The 21635-nt window shown below is 39.2% G+C and overlaps 1 protein-coding gene and 1 pseudogene across 1 annotated transcript in view; one reads left to right on the top strand and one right to left on the bottom strand.

The window, feature by feature from the left end:
- Positions 1-14171, top strand: part of rtn4r (reticulon 4 receptor) — a 116746-nt gene extending 102575 nt beyond the window's left edge. The window contains exon 2 of the mRNA XM_088336464.1: positions 12136-14171. Coding sequence (XP_088192590.1) covers positions 12136-13517 — 1382 coding nt within the window. The 3' untranslated portion in view covers positions 13518-14171. The remainder of the gene's footprint in view (positions 1-12135) is intronic.
- A 5724-nt stretch (positions 14172-19895) lies between these two features.
- Positions 19896-20069, bottom strand: LOC148366058 (U2 spliceosomal RNA; annotated as a pseudogene).
- Between the last annotated feature and the right edge of the window lie 1566 nt (positions 20070-21635).

Here is a 21635-nt window from a genome sequence, read left to right as displayed (position 1 = left end):
GTCACGGGGTTGAAATGAATGCGCTAAAATGGAGGCAGTGGCATGGCGATGTCCTGAGAGCAAGAGAATGAGCTCGCAATCAGACTGCTGTCTGCTCCCATACCCCCCTCGACTGCTGAAGAATTGAATTGGAGAGTGGAAGTGAAGAGTTCTCCCTTTTTCAGCAAATACCATCAAATTATCATCAAGGCCTGGAGTGAATCGCTGGCCTCCTAACTTAGCCAAGGCCCCGCTTGCTTTTTCGTTCATCAGCACTGCGGAATATAGATTCTTATTGCATTGATCATTTAAAATTATAATTTTTTTAAATTCTACTATGTTTTAACTTGTTTTTATATAACAGTGGTTTTCAACTGGTCTGACTTGAGTCCCCACCATTCCACCTCAATGAAAAGTTGTGACCTAATTCAAGTCAAGTCATGTTTATTTGTGACGCCCTTAATCACAAGGAGTCTCAAAGGGCTGCACATAACACAGATTACTGCAAACCACAGACTATTATTACACCATCCCCTGATCTGAAACCAACACGAGGGCAAGGAAAAACCCAAAAACCTAAAAATTGGGAAAATGTAGAAACCTTGAGAATGGACTGCATGTGAGGTAATCCCACTTTACCAGGATGACCAGACTGCAATGGATGTTGCAATAACAGATAATACACATATATTGTCAACATAAAATATAATTGAGTTATATGCTATAGAATACAAGTGTGTTTTAAGCAAGGATTTAAACATTTCCACTGAGGTTGCAGATCGAATCTCAGGGGGGAAGAGCATTCCACAGCACTGGGGCCCGAATGGAGAACGCTCTCGAACCTGAGGATCTCTTCTTGGCTCTTGGGATAACTAGTAGACCAGCATTCTCAGAACGTAGGCTCCGGACCGGAACGTAAGGATAAATTAAATATGAAAGAAATGAGGGAGCAAGTCCATGCATGATTTCGTATAATACCAACATAACCTTAAAAAAACACATCTTAATCTAATAAGGAGCCAATGTAGGTTAGCTAAAATCAGGGTAATGTGATCAAACTGTTTTGTCTTAGTAAATGTAAATATAAATGATCTGCATTTATAAAGCGCCTTTTTAAGTCAATGAAGACCTCCCAAAGCGCTTTACAATGTTCTTCACACTTTCCCTTTTTACACACATTAACTAACCGATAGCAGCGTTAGCCATGCAAGGCAACTACCTGCTCATCGGGGTAGTTAAAAGACTCGCTGCAACATTTTGTACTTCGTCTATTCTCTGAAATTTTTAATGAAAGGATTGTGCAGTTAAAAGCAGAGCTAGTCGAATATTTAATAAAAATGACCAGCGAAAACCAAAACAACTTCAACTACCATATATACCCGCATATAAGCCTATATCGCATATAAGCAACCCCCTAAAACAGCTTTAAAATAGCCACATACTAAGGGAACTTTGTACCCAAACTAATGAAAAAAAAGTTTACTTAAACAGTAATAATACTTAAATGTCTAGAAAAAAATGGATCAATGTATTGGCAAAAAACCTAGAAAACTAACATTTTTAAACCATTTACTGTACCTTTAAGCACTGTTTCAATGGCAGACACTCGTATACTATTAAACGGGTTTATTATTTGGTTTTAATGTATTATGTAGTATCTAATAATTGTAAAAACAAATCTAATTCATGGGTTTTACTCATCACGGATTATTTTTGGAATGTTTTTATCTGATGAACAGAAGTTTCACGTGCAAAAACAACGCCAACACTAGTGAATTTGGTAGTAACAAACTGCTACTACCCCCAATAATTCATGTTATCAGCATCCATCATCATCATCTTCAACAACATAAGTATTTATGTTCTATCGTTTGCCTTAAGATATTTATTTTTTTATTTCGGATCCACAACCTCCAAATGGCGATAATGCAGCTTATGTTAAAACCGCGCTCCCAGGCTGTCACATTGGTAAACCCGTATGGTAAAATCTTACCCTTATCTTCATGACACCACCCATTTTCTTACGCTGCAAGGCTAGTGTCAGTGTGAGTTTAAGTGTTTCCATGCATACAGTAATAACAAGCCTGCAGCAAACATCGGGTGAAATTGATGCAGTATTCGACAGGAAAGATGTAATTCACACGTATCGTCCTACTTCAGACAGTTATTCCATTAAGTAGATTCATGCTGGGGTGAGAGATAAGCCTGAAAAGGGACACGCATCTATTTACACACAGCGATGAATTGCATGAAGCCTGTTTGCCTTTATATTTTTAAAGGACGGATAGATTCACGGAATCGGTTTCAAGTCTCATTTCGGCCAAAACGTGACCATGTTTTTATTAGAAAACAAGTCTTAATGCATACGCCCGATCCCAGAAATGTATTATCAATTTCAATTTCATGAAAATAATCAAATCATTAAATGTTCAGCAACATTCGACACAGCCGTAGTTGAAAAATGGAAATAGTTACGTTTTTTACGAGGTATAAAAGTAAAGAAATATATTACGATTGTGATTTGGTAGAGCAGTGAAATATCAGTTCATTAAGTTACATCATTAGAAAACATATATATATATATATATATATATATATATATATATATATAATAAAATCAATAAAAACAAATGTACTCAAGATGAGGATACATGATATTAAACACGGGCTGAAAAATCATAATGAGAAAAATAAGATTTGTATTTTTTATTTTAATAAAGTAAAATAAAACTACAGTAAAATAATAGAAAGCACCATTAATTCACAATTTCCAAGTGATTTTTAAATGGGAATTTTTTTAGTAATGTATTGTGGTTACAGGTAAAAATGAAGCAAACATAATTCTTGGATTGATTCTAACTTTTCATTTAAGATGCAACAAACAATTATTACAATAACTGCGCTATTGTAATAATCGTTTGTTGTTACTATTAAAATATTAGTCAAATAAGCAGATATTGTTTTGTTTTTTTTCAAATTGAGCATAAAGTATATTACGTGGAAATGGTAATAAAAACAAGAAAATGGGTACAAAGAAAAATACATCTTTTATTGAACATACTGTAGGGTCCTATTAAAATAAAATACAAATCTAAAACCAAATACGCATAGTGCTCGGTCTGTAGACACATAAACCAGAAACAAACCTATGTCCATTATTAAGGGACAGGCAAAAAAACTAATGAATTAAAAGTGTGTCTTATAAAATTTAAAGGACAGGCATTTTGTAAAGTCCATTCAGTGGTCAACTGCAATGTCTGCAACAAGAGAACACAACCATTCTCAACGGTTTCAAATAAAACGGTTTGAACAAACTCACAATTGTCGTTTTTAACGTTTTCTCTACTTAAGTTGGTTCTTCAGACTGCATGCATAACGTAGAAAAGTGGAATGTACTCGCATAAAATGTACAAAGCATGTCATCAAAACCACATTGGCTTGAATGTTTCGTTCAATTGTAGGACATGCTTTTTAAATGTTCTTGTGTCACCAAGCTACAGCCATGATACGCAAGGTCTGTTTTACAAACGCCGTATGTAGTCTTTTTTTGGCCATATCAAGGGTCAAGCGCTCCCAAACTTTAGATGTTTTGGTCGGTGCACTTGATATTGACATCACCATTTCTGTATTTTTATGCTACCACCCGGAACAGGTTTTAGTTGTGAAAAGATGCCTCTGTCTTTTGGAGAAAAGGGTCTGGTAACAATAATCCTCATTAGAATTATTTGTAGACTATCTATATTATCGATTAATCATTGCAGCCGTACTAGCCATATTTAAAAACCCCAAGAACCCCTCGAGGGTTGAGAACCGCTGGTGTAGTCGATTCATTTCCACTCATTATGCTGCTCCATATCAGTCTGTGATTGACAGGCGAGCAGCCCAGACAGTGATCCAGCTTTCAAGCCTCAAAGTGACCTCCAAAAGGATAAGCAATACATGGGCACACCATGAGATAAGCTCACATTTTGTGGATTTTTGTTTTGATGGAGAAATCGCTCCGTCAATCTCACTGGAGTATCGTCACACCCTGCAAATCCATCCTCGACTGTCAGGGTCCAATTGTAAATAGTGTTAAGGGTGCAAAGCTATGTACTTGAAGCTGAAGGGCCTACAGCGTCAGTCAAGAGGAAACAAAAAAGCCTCGTCCTTTCTCACTGAGTAATGATTGCCGTTGCGTAAAAGCTATAGCTCTCTGAAGATATGCCACTGGTGGGGTCTTGAAACAGAGAGCCGGTGCTCTGAAGCGTGTTTTGACACTGCAGATAGGAGGAGATTAAGTGCCGAAAACAAAACTGGCAGAAGACGATAAGGAGAACATTTTATTTACGCCCCGACGCAACCTTGGTGTTGTATTTCTCAGACTGAGCATCAAGATCAGCTGTTAAACCAATGAAGAGACTGATATCAAGAGAAAGTGAATTCAATAGGTTTATATTAAAAGTGAGGAAGAAAGGATTTTTTGGTGTCCAATCGCCCACCCAGTTTCCAAATGTTCTGGACTATTAAGCACACATGTTTAAAAACCTGCATCCTCAAATTTCAAACGAAATTCAATTTTGTGTTTTTACAAGCCACACCAGATTTACAATGCAGGTTTAACCCTCTTATTACAATGAAGAATTCCCGTTTTCCAAGTGCTACCTAAAATACTGTATTTACGTGACTGTTTGTAGTTCCCCAAAACACCCACAAGGGGCAGCAACTTTCCACAATTGTATCTCACAGGCATGCACATGTGGCAACGGACCGATCACAGGTCAGAAATGACACTAGCGGGGGCATAATAAGTAATGATTTCTGTAAAGCATTTTTTGCTAAAATAAACAAACATCTGAATCCTTTGAACAATACTTTATCAGTTTTGGTTCTCAAAGGGGCAATGCATTGGGGTCCTCATCTGTCATGTATGATGTGAATCCCTGCAACGAATTGTTTCACCATCTACCACACAGGCCCATAGAGTGCCAGGTTAGAGTGATAACTATTTGACAATATCTGGACATCTAATAGAAGACAGAGGAAGATGTTTTTGACCCTTTTTAAAACATATTCTTCCTGTGTATCTTGTCTTAAAATGTTTTCATGTTCAGTTCCGGTCTACACTTCATTATAATTCTAAAAAGTACTTTTTTTTTTTTAAATTTAAAATTGTTACTACATTGTCTCAACATATAGTTATGGTAGATGTACCATGTACTTAAAGTTTGGGTTCTGAAAAAAAGGACTAAAAGTAATCACTCCAATCATGATTTCTGGACAAAATGACAAAATTACCTTTTGCAGGTAGAGCCTGGTGGCGCCCATCCCTCTCCAGGCCAACATATATTGTAAAAATCTAGTTACCTTGTGATGAAACACAAACGGCGTTCGTCCCTTAGCATTTAAGGTAGATCCCTTCTTTTAAGTATTTTGTCATAAGATTTTCTAATACATGTGCATATACTGTAGAGAATAATCAAGCTAGCTTATTCTAGGATTTTTAGCTCTAGTCCTAAATATTTCATCTCATCTCATCTCATTAGCTGCACCGCTTATCCTGAGTAGGGTCGCGGGGGTGCTGGAGCCCATCCCAGCAATCATCGGGTAGTGGACAGGGGACACCCTGAACAGGTTGCCAGCCAATCACAGGGCACACGGTGACAGACAATTCACTCGCTCATTCACACCTAGGGACAATTTGGACCGGCCAATTCACCTGAAATGCATGTTTTTGGAATGTGGGAGGAAACCGGAGTGCCCGGAGGAAACCCACGCAAGCACGGGGAGAACATACAAACTCTGCACAGGAAGTCTGGAGCTGGATTTGAACCCACGCAGGAGGTTCCCATGACATGAACTGTGCCGCACATGCGCTAACCACTGCGCCGCCGTGCTGCCAGTCCTAAAGATATGTGGTCAAAACGTGCTGTATCATAATTAAACTTTACTGAGAAAGCAATCACTTGAGAGGAAAATCGACCTGGGCTTTTTAACCATTTTTCACAACATTTCAGTTTTTGCTACATCACTAAAAAAGCATTAATTGAACTGAAGAATATGCTTTGTGCATATGATCGAAAATCAGCACTAGTGCAGTCTCAGTCCTCGTCAAAGGATACGAAAAAAGGAAAGACTGTTTGTATTCTCCTGCAACCTGGACAAATTGACTGTAGAGTGAAGTGGGGGATCTTGGGAAATTGGCGAAGAGAGAGGGGACAAATAGATGATGGATGATGAGGAAGTCGTACCGGGCAGGCAGAGTGGATGAAAGAGGATAGAGGATGAAGATGGATGATGAAGATGAAAGTTTGAAAGATGATAAGAGGGGACAAGGGAAGGGACAGGGGGGAGGGGATCCCATTTATCATGGTTCTATGTTTTAAAGATCACAATATGAAAATAGATTTTTGGATTGGGTTTCACAACGGCTTTACATTATAAACTACACTATATTTGTGTCATCTAAATTGTATCTCAACAGTTTTTAACAGCTATTCAAGAGGGAATTATTTTTTAAATCCATACACCTTTTCATGGCCAAATTTAAAACCTTTTGAATGACTTTATGACATAGTTTTCTTATTTCTCCAGTATCATTAAAATAAAACAATCATGTATTCTTGTCATGATTACCGATTTGGATCACCTGTGCCCGCTCATCTGATTGGTTCCCTGTCCCTTTTAAAGCCAGTCATTTCACTCTCTGGTTGTCAGTCCGCCAGTGAACCTCTGTTGTTACAAGGCAAGCATTTTTGACCCTTGCAGTGTCCCGTTTTTGCACCCATTTTCCACCTGTCCGTTCCTGATCTCCCTGTTTGTCTACGGCTACGACCTGTTTTGCTCTCCCGTCCCGCTCTTACGACCCTTTTTTGATCCCTACCACGTCTGCTCTCCAGTCCCGGCTTATGACCCATTTCAGATCCCGACCACGTTTTTTGCTCTCCTGTCCCGGCTATCGACCTGTTTTTCAGTCCTTGACACCGCCATCTCCCGCTACGGAAGATCTACTTCCGTATTCGGATCACGATCCGATTGCGAGAGCGACTTGCATACCACGTCCAGCGAGCACCGGATCGTGGGCGCTGCCCTTCTTCTTTATATTCGATAAACTTGTGGTTAATACTACGCATTCGGGTCCTGATTCCCATCTGGTCGTGACAATTTTGCAGGGCCACAAATAGATCTGCAATTTTCATATGCAATTTGTACTCTTAAGTGTGCATATATCAATAAATATGATTTTTAGATAATTAGTAAATTGCCAATAGATTTGTTCTCGAGACAAATATCTCCCCAATATACGTGTTGGATAAAAATGTCAGCAATATAATGCTTACTTTTTCCGTTGCAGGAAGTTCTTCCCATTACAATTTACCACTGGGAAACACTACCTTTATTTTTTTGCCTGGTTCATACTAACTGTCCATAGAATTGATATGTATTCCTTGCATTCATACAAATTTCTTAGCGCCAGAGGCGTGTTCAGGAGAGTGAGTGATTGCTATCGCGAGCTATCGCTAGCTTCTGAACGGCCAGTGATTATTGAGCGCTCGCGTGCCCGAGTAATCACGGGAGAAAGACCGCTTACTTTGATTTCCAACATGGCGTCGACAGTGCAGAAGATGGAGGATCTCACCCTGACGAGTGCTGTTGGCGATGTAATATATCGTCTTACATTGCCTGATAATGTTTGTGAACAATGCAAGACAGGTATGACCCTTCCACTGCGTTTAAGATAACCTTAACTGTGTCAATATGCGAACTGTCGCTCATATCAGCCAACTCGCTCAAAGCAAGCTGTAGAACGAAATCCATTGTACTGTCGTCGGCCATTTTGGATCAGTAAGGCAATCACAGTGAGCGATTACAAAACGTTCAGCAGTGCGCGGCAAGCGATTATCAAGAGACTACATGTCTGATCACTCTCCTGAACACGCCTCTGGTTTAGGTGTAGCATGCACATATTCTCCACACATTGGGGGCAATCATGCTTCATAGGACAATGTAGTACAAACTAATGCCAGCTGCAGTTACTCACGAAGGAAGAATAAATTCTAAGGCAAAGGGAAGTCACCAAAGAGCAGTGTGAGAATCATAGCCAAGCAGACCTGTTGAGAAACATGGCATTAATTTGAGGAATTTACAAGAACTCCATCCAAAATGTGAGCCCTTTTTAGTCATTGAAAATACAACGTCGAAATTCAAGCATTTTCAAGGATTTCAAGCACCTGAATGAACTCCGTTAATCAGTCAATGATACAGCTATCAATGATTTCATGTAAAAAAACAAAACTAAACAAAAAACAATAAAATGCATGTCGGGGTCTCAAACCTGCGGCCTGCGGGCCATTTGTGCCACCTGGATGATAGTTTGAGGCCCCCACCCTAAGACACAATTTTAATCATTTTTTAGATCTCATTTTGTGTAGAAAATGTGATCAGCTGCTGATTTGTTTTCCTTACTAATTCTAATACTCTTTAGTTTATTATTTTGTGTAGATATTGGAGCACAGTGGACTGTTTTTAACAGAGATTTTCTAGTGGAATACCCTATTCCGCTCCACATCACCCAGACCCTAGCAGCCCCCAAGAAAAATGAGTTTGAGACCCCTGTATTACATGCTCCTGAGGTTTTTTTTTCAGATGATGGATAGTTCACCATAAAAAAATAATAATAATAAATAACAATAATATTGACTACCCATTAAAACTGACCCTGAAAATGGATATTTGCTGAACATTCAATTTATTTATTTTTTTTATTTTATTTGAATTGAACTTTTTTTTTGTATGAGTAGGATTGAATCTGGAATTTTGTCTTTGCATTTGTTTATCTATTTATTTACAAATACCCATTTTTATTATCCCTGCAACACTTTGTAAGCAATGATGGTTGTCAAAAAGTGCTATAAACATAAAACATAAGTTGATTTTAGTTGCCCGCAATATAATGCTGAATAAAGGTTGGTCAAGACTTCATTTAGCCAAGGTTTATTTTTTAAATATAATCAAATATCCTCAAGGGTGGGATGACAGGGCAGTGGTTAGCGCGTGCGTGGCACAATTCTGCCGTGATGGGTTCAGCTACCAGCCTTCCTGTGCGGGGTTGGCATGTTCTCCCTGTGCTCGCGTGGGTTTTCTCCAGGCACTCGGGTTTCTTCCCGTAGTCCAAAAACATGCATGTCAGGTTAATTGACTTGTCCAAAATGTGTGAATGAGCTAGTGAGTTGTCTGTCTCTGTGTGTTCTGCAACCTGTTGGGTGTTCCCTCCCCAGAGCTGGGATAGGCTCCTGTACCCCCATCACCTTAATCAGGACAAGCGGTGCAGATAATGGATGGATGGATGGATATCCTAAACGGTCATGCAAGTGTATTGCTAATTACATACTTAGCAAAATGGGATAACTGGAATTAATACACATGAGGCTATTTTAGCGAGCAAGCTGGAGTTTGCGTGGATCATTCATACTAAAAGTCCAAAGTGCTTTATGCCATAAGAATATCCCGGATATCTATCTTCAAATGTGGCTCTGATATTCACATATTAGAGTTATTTACGCATATTGTCTGTGAATACCTAAGGAATACTGTATTTCTTTTCCAACTCATTTAATGTTCGACACACAATTTTTAAACGTGGCATACCAGAGCATGTTCATACCAAGAGTTGAATGTGTCAGGAAAACAATTTGAGTGTTTCAATTAAGTTCCTCCAGGAATGTATGCATTGGAAAACATGCAGTATAAATTGTCAATGTTTATCTACTGGATAAGTGCCTGTGCTTGCATAAATGTTTTTGAGCTGATGCCATTAGGGGCCTCAAACTGTCATTCAAACAGATGCTAACAAAGACGGGACATAATACGCCGAGAACGCAGGAAAGCTGACTTTCACACGCGACGCGTGGGCGGAAATAGCATGTTAATGAATAGACAGCAGAGAAGGCTAGCATAAAAAAGGCGGTGGCGGCGGAGAGACACGGAGCATGCTGCGTGGTAAAATATTGCTATTGTTAGACACTGCTGGGAGAAAAAGTGCTGCGATGCAGAAAGAGCGCAAAGTCTTGACAGCTTTCCGGTGGCAGTCTGACGGCTGAGCGGCCCGATTGGAGCGAAATTGCAGCACCGGGCCGCACCGGGGATCGCTTTAACAAGTTCGCAAATGAGCTGCACCCGATATACGTTGCAGGAAATGAGAAAGGATGGATGGAATAGATGAGTAAGGTTGTTTTTTTTCACTTCAGGTCTCTGCACCTGTCATAACTGCAAGGTTGGGATTTAAAATGCATGCATGGGAGAGGATAATAGAACATCTCAGCTGCTTGGACGGGCCTAGAGGGGATTTAGAGATTTAGATGTTTCTGCAGTCATGTATTTTATACTAAGACATGATTCTGCCACACATGGAATCAACGATATTACCTTCAAATCGTTTTCAGATTTAAGATATGTACAGTATACCCCGGGTTATGACATTAATCCATTCTAAGGTGGGAATCGCAGAGTGAGATTGTAGAGGGGGTAGAGAGCTAATAGTCCTGATCGCCAATCGGTTATAGCCATACACCTTAGCAAGGGTAGCTATTTGTATGCCGTATTCGTGTTTCTTGATAACTGCAAGCTTTTTTTCTGATTATCGTGTTTTTTACTCTCCCTTTAGCACTACTGTAAGTCTTAGAACCCATAGCTACACAAATTAAAGTTGCTTACACGAGATTATTGACTTAATGAAAAAGGAGAAAGATTTTGGGAGTTAGCAAATAGCATATTAGCATTTTTATCATGCCGTGAGGCAAGCCAATAGCAGACCAACATTTTATATGATTTTGACCATAAGTTGACAGGCATCTGAGAAACAAAACTCAAATTCAAAACAAAGGCATTCAAAATAATTTGTTGTTGATGTTGTTTGTTGAAGAAAAGGTCATAAAAAGGGGTCGGGTTTTACTCTACTTGGCGTGCACTTAATTACATGACATGGTGAGCCAAGCAATAATTATCAATGCTTGAAAATATCAAATGTGCTGGTTTAAACTTTTTCCCTCATCACAGAAAACTACTAAACCTCTTTGTCAACTATATTTACATTTAATCACAGTTCTTCGGACAGATAGCAGTACAGATAGCCTCATCTTAGATAGCCATTTGATACAATCAATAGTTGGCATCCCTTATCTCTGTAAAACATTTTTTTTTCGGACAAAATATGTTCTGCTTAATATTTTTTTTTATTTCGTGGCAATTTAACTTTCCTTTGAATATGCTGTCCGAAATGTAAAAATGTTCTACTTGCTGATGCAATCTTCTGGCTTAACTCATCATTGGAGCCTTTGCCAATCAGCTTGTGTGGCAAGTGCAAGTACATGCATTTTTTAGATGCGCTTGAAAAAAAAAACTTTCCATCTTTTTTGGGGTTCGGTTGGCGTTCGGACCATATTTGAAACAGTCAATTATTTTTTTTTACCATTTTGATGCCACATTAACAGAAAACCACAAGCACCATCATGAATCCCTCCTCTACCCCTCATTCCATCTATTCCTCCAGCCTAATGTATTCCGCTGTCAGAGCACCTTTCGTAAAAGTAAAAAGCAGATAGGTCCGGTGGAATTTTTTTATAAAGGCTCTTTGAACTGAGTTTGGCATAAGTAACACATACGTAAAAGAGAAAATCATCTACTTTCAACCTTTTTAAGGACACCCCAAACGACACACCCCACCTTAAATTGAAGCCACATGATTATTTGTTGGCCACCAGCCAGTAATGGAATCAGTTACTATTGCCAATACCAACATCTTAACAAAGACTAGTATCGATATGAATAGGTAACTCAATTTTCTCAATTATCTCTCATCAAATGCATTAGAGTGAGTGATCTTGTAATAACTTTAAATAGTTATGTCAAAATTCAGCACAACGTAATGCACAAATGCAAAAGTGTGTATTTTACAAGATTTCGTAAACGAAGGCCCCCCAAAAAACGAATATTGAAATAAAATATTTTTCACCTGAGATTGACAAACACATTTTGTTAAATGAAAATATAATTCATTTCTAAATAATAGGCAAAGATTCACTGTAAGAAAACAATAAAATCACAAAGTATGACACGCAAATATGTTGTTTTCACAGTATTTAATATCATTGTTTTTTTCTTTTTTTCTTGTCTTTTCAGGGGGGCGGCTCCTGGTTCTGATCATGTGGCTAAACTTGGCACCTCAAAGTGACAGCTGCCCCGCAAAGTGCGTGTGCTACAGTGAGCCCCGTCCCACCGTGGCGTGCCAGCAACAAGGACTCTTTTCCATCCCTACTGAGATTCCTGTGCGGAGCCAGAGAATCTTCCTCCAGAGCAACAAGTTGACGATTGTGAGATCTACAAGCTTCAGCTCTTGTCAAAATCTCACCGTCCTTTGGCTCTACTCAAACAACATCAGCCACATAGAGGCCGGCGCATTCTACGGCTTGGAGAAACTGGAGGAACTGGACATCGGAGACAACGGCAACCTTCGCACAATCAGCCCGACGGCTTTTCGGGGCTTAACTAAGCTGCACACGCTCCACCTTCACAGGTGCGGCCTATCGGAGCTGTCCGTGGGGGTTTTCCGAGGAATGTTCTCCCTACAGTACCTTTACCTGCAGGATAACAACATTTTAACGCTGCATGACGACACTTTTCTTGACCTTGCCAACCTTACCTATCTCTACCTGCACAACAACAAGATCAAGATAGTGACTGACAACATGTTTCGTGGTTTGATCAACCTCGACCGCCTGCTGCTACACCAGAACCGCGTTATTTTTGTCCAGCCGAAGGCTTTCAGTGATTTGGCTAAACTCAAATCCCTGTTTTTGTTTTTCAACAACCTCACCGTCCTGACCGGGGAAACAATGGATCCCCTTAGCACCCTCCAGTATCTTCGCCTTAATGGTAACCAATGGATTTGTGACTGTCGGGCCAGGACCTTGTGGGATTGGTTCAAACGATTCAAAGGTTCCAGCTCCGAGTTGGAGTGTGACGTTCCGGAATTCCTGGCAGGAAAGGACCTAAAACGACTCAAGAGTGAAGACTTGGATGGATGTGTGGAGACGCCTCAAATCCAGACCAATCTCTTCACCTCCAAGGCCCAGTCCAACAAGTTTCCCTCCACTGAAAATCCCCAAGAGGACACCATTCCTCGGTGTTGTCTCGGCGATAATGACAAGTCCTCCATTCTCTCCGGAAAGAGTCGTCAAATTACCAACAACCCCTTGAAAGAAAAGGAAAACATTTCCAAGACAAAATTTAAAGATCCAGAAAGAACAAAAAATGACACCCAGAACAAACAAAACGACGGACCCCTTGGTACCTTATCCAACACCCTGGATAAGTCTTTGGAAAACATGAACCCTAACCTTATAGACAGCATAGAATCTTCTACAACCTCAAATAAAAAGAAAAAGAAGTGCTCAAAAAAGCCAAGATCAGACACCCACTGCATCAAAGGCCAGGGTGCAACGTTGCAAGTGCTGCGATCTCTGCTTATTCCCGCCATCTTGATCTGTCTAGCCATGTCTTAGGACTTCCGATACAATTCCAAATGCAGGACTGTTGATTGTGATTGTGGATGCTCATGACAATGACGCGAGATGACTCAGAGACATCTAAAACCGGCAGAGACTGAAAAGTGAGTTGCTACGTTCACCCTGCAAGGGGTGAAAACACGTCAGGACAAAGATAGAGTACATTTAACAAAATGGATGCCTTTACAGAACACTGCAGATTTGATGTATATACAGAATCGGTGCCCAAAATTGTTTGTTCTCTATGTACTGAACTGTATCCGTCCAAGCTACATTTTGGATATTTCCCCTCCAAAAAAAACGCTTCTTTAACTCCGATAGACAACGGAGTACGGAAAAACAAATTGAAGCGGTCTGACACAGTAAGCAAGCACACAACGAATGTTGGGTCCATTTAACAAAGTAAGCCCCGCCCCGTGTTATTTATTGAAAGTGATGCATCTGTTGGGTAACGTTTTGTTGACTATGTTTAAGAAAATGTTGTTTTATCGCCCCCATTTTCCATTTTATTTTCATGAGAGAAAGGATATATGGGTAGCATTTGCCAAAAGAATGCTGACAATTTGTTTATTGCAATGGAACCATAGATATGCATTTTATTTTACTTGTGTACAAGTATGAATATATTATGAATAAAATTCTGATTTTCTATATATTTTTCCACGTGTTTCTCTTTTAAGTTGATTCCATTTCAGCATTTTCTTAAATGTTGCCTTGTACTAATATTACCATATTGATTCCTGTTTCGGGCGGCACGACGGCTGAGTGGTTAAGTCAGAGGTCATGGGATCAAATACAGCTACCAGCCATCCTGTGCGGAGTTTGCATGTTCTCCCTGTACTTGCGTGGGTTTCCTCCGGGCACTCTGGTTTCATCCCACATTCCCAAAACATGTATGTCAGCTTAATTGTCCCGTCCGAATTGTCCCTAGGTGTGAATGAGCATGCGATTTGTCTGTCTCTGTGTACCCTGCGATTGGCTGGGAACCAGTTCAGGGTTTTCCCTGCCCACTGCCCGAAGACGGCTGGTATGGACTCCAGCACCCCGTGACCCTACGGAGGATAAGCGGTTCTGATAATGGATGGATGGATGGATGATTCCTGTCAAGTTTAAACTTTAGTACACAATCAAATAATGGTGACAAGACAGCAATGGATTTTGAGCTTGCAAGGAGTATCAATAGAGAGGCTCTTAGATAAAAAAAATCCCATCCCTTTCTAAAGACCCCCCGTTCCCTTTGCAACAAATGGGTAAGGTTACGAAAAGAGATCAGCCCTAAACGGTATTGAAATAAAAAAATAAAAATAAAAAACAACACCGTTGGCCAATAGCGATAATGATGCTATAGTCAAAACAAACAACAGTGAGTTAACAAAAAAGAACTGGTACCCCATTAAATCTCTTTTGCGCTTGTACAATCATAAAAACAAAGCAAACTTATCAATTCTTTAATATTTCCTTCAAAATATGATTTGGGCCACAATTTAAAGGATATGAACAACAGCACAGGTCCCTGACGTAATTTACTGAGGGGCTACTTAAGCTAGAGTTTTGTGAAAATGCATAAATAAATAAATAAATAAATAAATAAAGACACTGTCCTCAAGTATAGCATATTTTCACAAGATAAAATCTATAAATGAAAACAAAAGAATATTAAAATTTAACTAGAAAGAAAAATGAATCAATATGTTATGAAAAAAATGACAATGGAGCAAATAATAAAGACTTAAAGGTGGTGTCCGCGACATGAGATGTTGCTACTCTCTGCCGCCATCATCTGGCTTGAAGTCATGAATGCAGCCTCAGTCAGCTCACTCCTCAAGTACAAAAAAACTCTTCCTTTTTCATCTTTTTGGTGGTTTCTGTTGCGTTTGGGCTGCATTTTAAACAGGCCTTTCCTTTATTTTACCATCATCAGGCTACACTAACAAAAAACTCAGGGACGATTATGAAATCTTCCCCTACCGCCCTTTATTTCCTGCTTGCTAATGTGTAATGAGTCCTGGAAATGCAATGCTAAAAGTAAGATAAAATCACAAAAGGGAAAAATATATAAAAGCTCTTTGAACTCGGTTGGGCATTGTTAAAACATACAAACTATGCACCCCACCTTTAAGAAATTACGTATGTGAGTAAAAATAAATGAAGACTGTTAGGATTCAATTGTGTGTAGTAAAAGCCTCCATCCTTTAATTGTCTGAACACAAAAGGAACTTTAACACACATGGCTTCTGGAAAAATAATTTACCGTAACATGACGTTTTATCAGCACCTTTGTGACTGGAAGCAGCAGCCGGCATACAGCCAATTTGTGTTTTATGACCATGGTCAAGTGATAAAACATCTTTATTAAACTTGGCTGTATGGCAGAAAGTCACTCCAAATTGCATGCAAAGTGCATCCACTATCCTTAAAGCTTTAGTGACAATTTTCTTCCCAACGCAGGCAGCCCCTCGTTCTTTGTTTCAATTTAAATATCATTTTTTTGTGATTTAATTGCAAACAAATATTACTCAAATATTACTCCATTCTGTTGGAACTTTCAGTCTACGTGTCAGCTTCTGTCCGGCAGATCCAAACGCAGGACACAAGAGGTGAGATAACAAGGATGCAATTAAAACCCAACAAGGTACATTTATATAAAAACAATGTGATACTCACTCAGTGACAAGGAAGAACGGAACCTGGACTGCTAAGGAGGAGAATCCTGGGAGATTGTCTTTGAGAGAAATATCTTAACAGGAACGTCTTGAGGAAAATATCTAGAAAAGAATGTCTGGAGATGGAGGGTGTGTTGTTTTGAGCAGAATGTCCAAAGATAAAGAGCATGTTGTCGTATGGTGGAATATATTGAAAAGAGTGTATAGACGACCTAGCAAAATGAGAAGGGAGACCAGAGTTTTTACAGCAGAGGGTTGCTAATAATGATTGGTAATATCTTGACTAGGGAGTGGCGAGAGAGGGCGGAATCATAAAATGAGGTGATAAATTATCCTTTATCTTTTTTTTTATCCTCACAGTAAAATGTGAACCTGGAGTGCCACGTCCAATTTCGTTGTCACAATATGTTCAGCCCATTTTGTAACAATGATAATAAAAGTATATTCTATTCTATTCTATTCTATTCTATTCTATTCTATGCCGCAGTCTCTCGGAGAAGGGGAGGGACTTTAGGTGCCAAACCATGACATTGTGATTTTTACGCACTACCATGAAAGAAACCAGGATGTAGACAGCGAATCACTTTGCAAGCCAGATGTAAATCGATTCCAAAAAATATCGTATGAAATTTAGGACCTGCCTATCTCATTAGAGTAGAGATACCATCCATATCCAGGGAGGGGTAGGGTTACTTTAACTTGATTACTTTCAATTACTTTTGGATTACTCCAATACCAAAATATGCTAATAAAAGACAAAAGAAACTAAATATGAATAAATTTACTAACATTTTTGCGCAGGCTTGGGGAGTAACGGAATACATGGAACGGCAAAAATTATGTTGGCAAGCTGTTTGGGTTTATTTTCATTTTGTTTCTGTCGCATTTTATGTTCGTTTTGCCGGAGATCAAAGCCAGGAGAGAGCTTACCACATGTTGTGAGTCATAATTTTATTAATATTTAGTTTCTTTTGTCTTTTAATAGCACATTTGGTATTGGAGTAATCCAAAAGTAATTGAAAGTAATCAAGTTAAAGTAACCCTACCCAACCCTGTCCATATCAAACTTGTGAGAGCCGCACTTGAATTAAGCTTTTATTCTATAGCGAAGGCTTCGAACGATAGTCTCGCAAATGGCCGCAGGCCTCAAGTTTTCAACACCAGAACTACAGCATGAGTTTACTTTAGTGGAATGCTTTTCATTTAATGTATGAATAATATTATGAATTTGGAGTGGGCCATCATAACTCATTGATGAATGTGTGTAATAAATAATGAGACTGGGTGATTCATTCCATCCCTGGCTCCACTGGTTGTATGAAACAAATCTTTGATTTCTACTACAATTTGTAATTTTAAACAAGCTTGAGATCCATCCCCACAACAAATTCCAAAAGCTGTTAGTAATCGCTGCCTCAGGCACCATCATGGAAAATAGCATCTTATTAGGAATTGTCATTCAGACCGCTGCATCTCTTATCATCTGAGTTTATTTCATAAATTATTAATGGGAATATGATGATGCAGTCATTTCTAAATGCAGCCTCTACCCTAACCCAGAATTTAGAAGCAACCCATTTTCCTAACAAAGTAGTCTATTTTTTTTTTTTGAATGTTGAGATGAGGCAAAAAAACAACATGACAGAAAAAAAATATATCAAATACTCCCTCACCTCAATCAAGAGAGAAATACAGTACCAAGTTTTGGCCCCCAATATATGTTAGACACAATCATGAAAATAAACTAAATATATTCAACATATTTTATTGGGAGCAGCACGGCGGTGCAGTGGTTAGCGCTTGTGCGGCACAGTTCATGTCATGGGAACCTGTCGTGGGTTCAAATCCAGGGTGGCAACCAGTTCACGGTGTCCCCTGCCCACTGCCCGGAGATGGCTGGGATGGGCTCCAGCCCCCCCGTGACCCTAATAAGGATAAGTGGTACGGCTGATGAGATGAGATATTTTATTGCGGTAACTAATTAAAAATTGAAATATTGGCATTTAAAAAACAGTGGCCTCCTTTGAGTTCATACTTTGTACAGGACCTTTTTTGTAATCACGACCAGGGTTGGGTAGGGTTACTTTAACTTGATTACTTTCAATTACTTTTGGATTACTCCAATACCAAATATGCTAATAAAAGACAAAAGAAACTAAATATGAATAAAATTACTAAATTTTGTGCAGGCTTGGGGAGTAACGGAATACATGCAACGGCAAAAATTATGTTGGCAAGCTGTTTGGATTTATTTTCATTTTGTTTCTGTCGCATTTTATGTTAGTTTTGCCGGAGATCAAAGAGATCAAAGCCAGGAGAGAAAGCTTACCACGTGTTGAGAGTCATCATTTTATTCATATTTAGTTTCTTTTGTCTTTTATTAGCATATTTGGTATTGGAGTAATCCAAAAGTAATTGAACGTAATCAAGTTAAAGTAACCCTACCCAACCCTGATCACGGCCACCAGTCTTTTTAGGTATGTGTTTGTAAATTTGGCAAATCTAGAAACAGATATACTTGCCCATTCTTCCATCAAAAACAGCTAAAGTTTCTTATAGTTTGATGTTGATTGTTTGTGCACAGATTTTTCCAGATTTCTCCACAAATGCTATATGGGATTGAGGTCTCAACTTTGGCTTGGCCATTCTAACACTTTTACATTCTAAGTTTTAAACCATTGCATTGCAGACGTTGCTGTATGTTTAGGGTCATTGTCCTGGTGGAAGGTAAACCTGCACCTAATTATAAAGTCTTTAGCAAAATCCATAAGAGATTTCCGCAAAAATTGTCCTGCATTTGACTCCCTCCATCACTGAATCAAGTCTAATGATCTTCCCATTCCTAGGTGAAAAAATAAATGCCAAAGAATGATGCTGCCACCACCATGTTTGACATTGGGGATTGTGTTTTCAGAGTAAATTCTTCTCTTATGCCAAATCCAGCCCAACAAGCTCGATTTTGGTCTCATCTGACAAATGCCAAACTGGCCTTTTTTATTATCTTCTTTCAGAAACAGCTTTCTTCTTGCAACTATTCCATTTAGAGCAGGTAAGGGCAGATCATCCCACCACAGCTGTGTATGCCTGCCGGTCATCCAATGTGATTATGGGCCTGTTGGTTGCTTTTCTCATCAACTTTCTACTTGTTTGCTTTGAAGGTTTAGAGGAATTGCCAAGTCTTGGTAAACTGGCAGTGGTTATATGCACTCTCCACTTTTACATTATTTCTCGCAAAGTGCTCACAGGTGTCTGTCATTGTTAGTCATTTAGGTCAACATTGGATCATCCAGAAGTCATCGGGGAACTTCTGGAGTCAGCTGACGGGTGAAAGAACAAGAGCCAATTTTTTAGCAACACCTACCGTAAATTCTAGACTATAGAGTGCACCTGATTATAAGCCGCACCCACCACATTTTAAGAGGTAAACCGATTTTGTACATACACAAGCAGCACCTGTATATAAGCCACATTTGCCAACATTTAAACATGTAACACAAACAGAAAATTAACACAAACCCGACTTCAAGTCCCGCGATTGAAACTAAATGTGGGGGGGGGGGTTTAAGGGTTATTGATCTATCTTCGTTATTCATTATCCATTATCCGTTATCGGTCAGTTCATAATACGCTACAAAGCCTAGGAGCCGGGACACTTACTCTCAGCCAAAAGGCCAAGCTAAGGTCCTAGCCCTAAAGCCTTGCTGCGATTCATTGCGAATGCACCGTTCCCGGAGGTACTGCAATACCGGGCCGATGCGTGGAGTGGACAGAGCAAGCTCATATTCCATCTCCGAAATGCAAAAATCAAAGATAGTGACTTCATAGAAAGTACACAAAAGGCCAAGCTAAGGACTTAGCATCAAGGCCAAAGGCCAAGCGAATAGTTACTTAGCAAATGGGGGGTTTTTAAGGGTTATTGATCTATCTTCGTTATTCATTATCCATTATCCGTTATCGGTCAGTTCATAATACGCTACAAAGCCTAGGAGCCGGGACACTTACTCTCAGCCAAAAGGCCAAGCTAAAGTCCTAGCCCTAAAGCCTTGCTGCCATCATTGCGAATGCAAATGTGGGGGTTTGGGGTTTTTAAGGGTTATTGATCTATCTTCGTTATTCATTATCCATTATCCGTTATCGGTCAGTTCATAATACGCTACAAAGCCTAGGAGCCGGGACACTTACTCTCAGCCAAAAGGCCAAGCTAAGGTCCTAGCCCTAAAGCCTTGCTGCGATCATTGCGAATGCAAATGTCCTTCATTAAAGTCCACAGTCCAAAAATCACAGCCGGCAAATGAACAGAAAATGATACCGGTAGTTAAGGTTTGATGCAAACCTGCAGAGTCCGGGTGCCGCTGAAATTAATCCAAAGAAAAAAGTGTTTATTTCCAAAGGTTAGGGTGGGAAAAATACATCAGAAGAACATATTTACTGACACAACTCCTTTTTCTTTAAACAACTTTTTACCCCCTCTTCTTTCCTTGTCTGTCCCTCACCTTTAGCAGTCCCCACTTAAACTCGGCACCCCGCGTTTGTTCCGCCCTTCATTTTTTGTTCACACGTGCAAAAGATATCAGAATAAGTGTCTAAAATAAATACAAATAAATACATTACAAAAATATACAGTTGCAAATACATATTATACATGGGTTACACATATTAAGAAAGACGGTACACCGAGAGAGTTTTCAAAGCTTTAATAATAATAATATAGCTTTGACAGGGCAGTTAATGGTAGCAACACTCGAGGGCCGCTGGCGGCCGTTAGAAAAATTACATAAATTGGCCGCATTACTGAATAAGCCGCAGGGTTGAAACTTAGGGAAAAAACTTTACGGTACTTTTCTTTTTTTTTAATATAGTGGAGAAGGTTGAAGTAATTTTTGGATTGTGTCACATGTTGTTGATTCTTAGAATGTAGTTTATTTATTTTAGCTTTAAGTTTGAAGCCTAAAATGTGGCAATATGACAGATAGTTGTTCGAGGGAGTATTTCCGCTAGTCAATGTATGTTAAATAGATCCCATATCCAAAGACATACAGCAAAATCAAAAGTCTTGGCCTAAACTAATAACCATTTAACCAATCGCAGAGTACAATATTGGTAGTCTTTATGTGTGCAGCATAACTGCTAAATCCCATGTTTGCTTTGAAACCTAGGTCCTACTAATTGACCCCATCTACACTGCTCTGTTCCTGTATTATTTTTTATCTGTTTAATCAGGACATAATCAATTCAGTGCTTCATAGTACAGTGCCAACTTTTAAATAATAATCACACTTGGGTCACTTGAAGCAATTAATTAAATGCCTCGAATGAGGTAGTATGAAAATTGCCAGGATATGCGTCACAAATTAATAATACATTTAGATATACGTATATCAGGATGCCCTAAGGCATTCATAGTCTGAATACTTAAATAAAAAAACATATTCGCTGTTCTTAGGCGTGGCAT

The sequence above is a fragment of the Urocampus carinirostris genome, chromosome 5 (assembly GCF_059441175.1).
Source record: "Urocampus carinirostris isolate Australia breed hairy pipefish chromosome 5, RoL_Ucar_1.0, whole genome shotgun sequence".
In the NCBI taxonomy this organism is placed as follows: domain Eukaryota; kingdom Metazoa; phylum Chordata; class Actinopteri; order Syngnathiformes; family Syngnathidae; genus Urocampus; species Urocampus carinirostris.
This window is presented reverse-complemented; position numbering and strand designations above follow the sequence as displayed.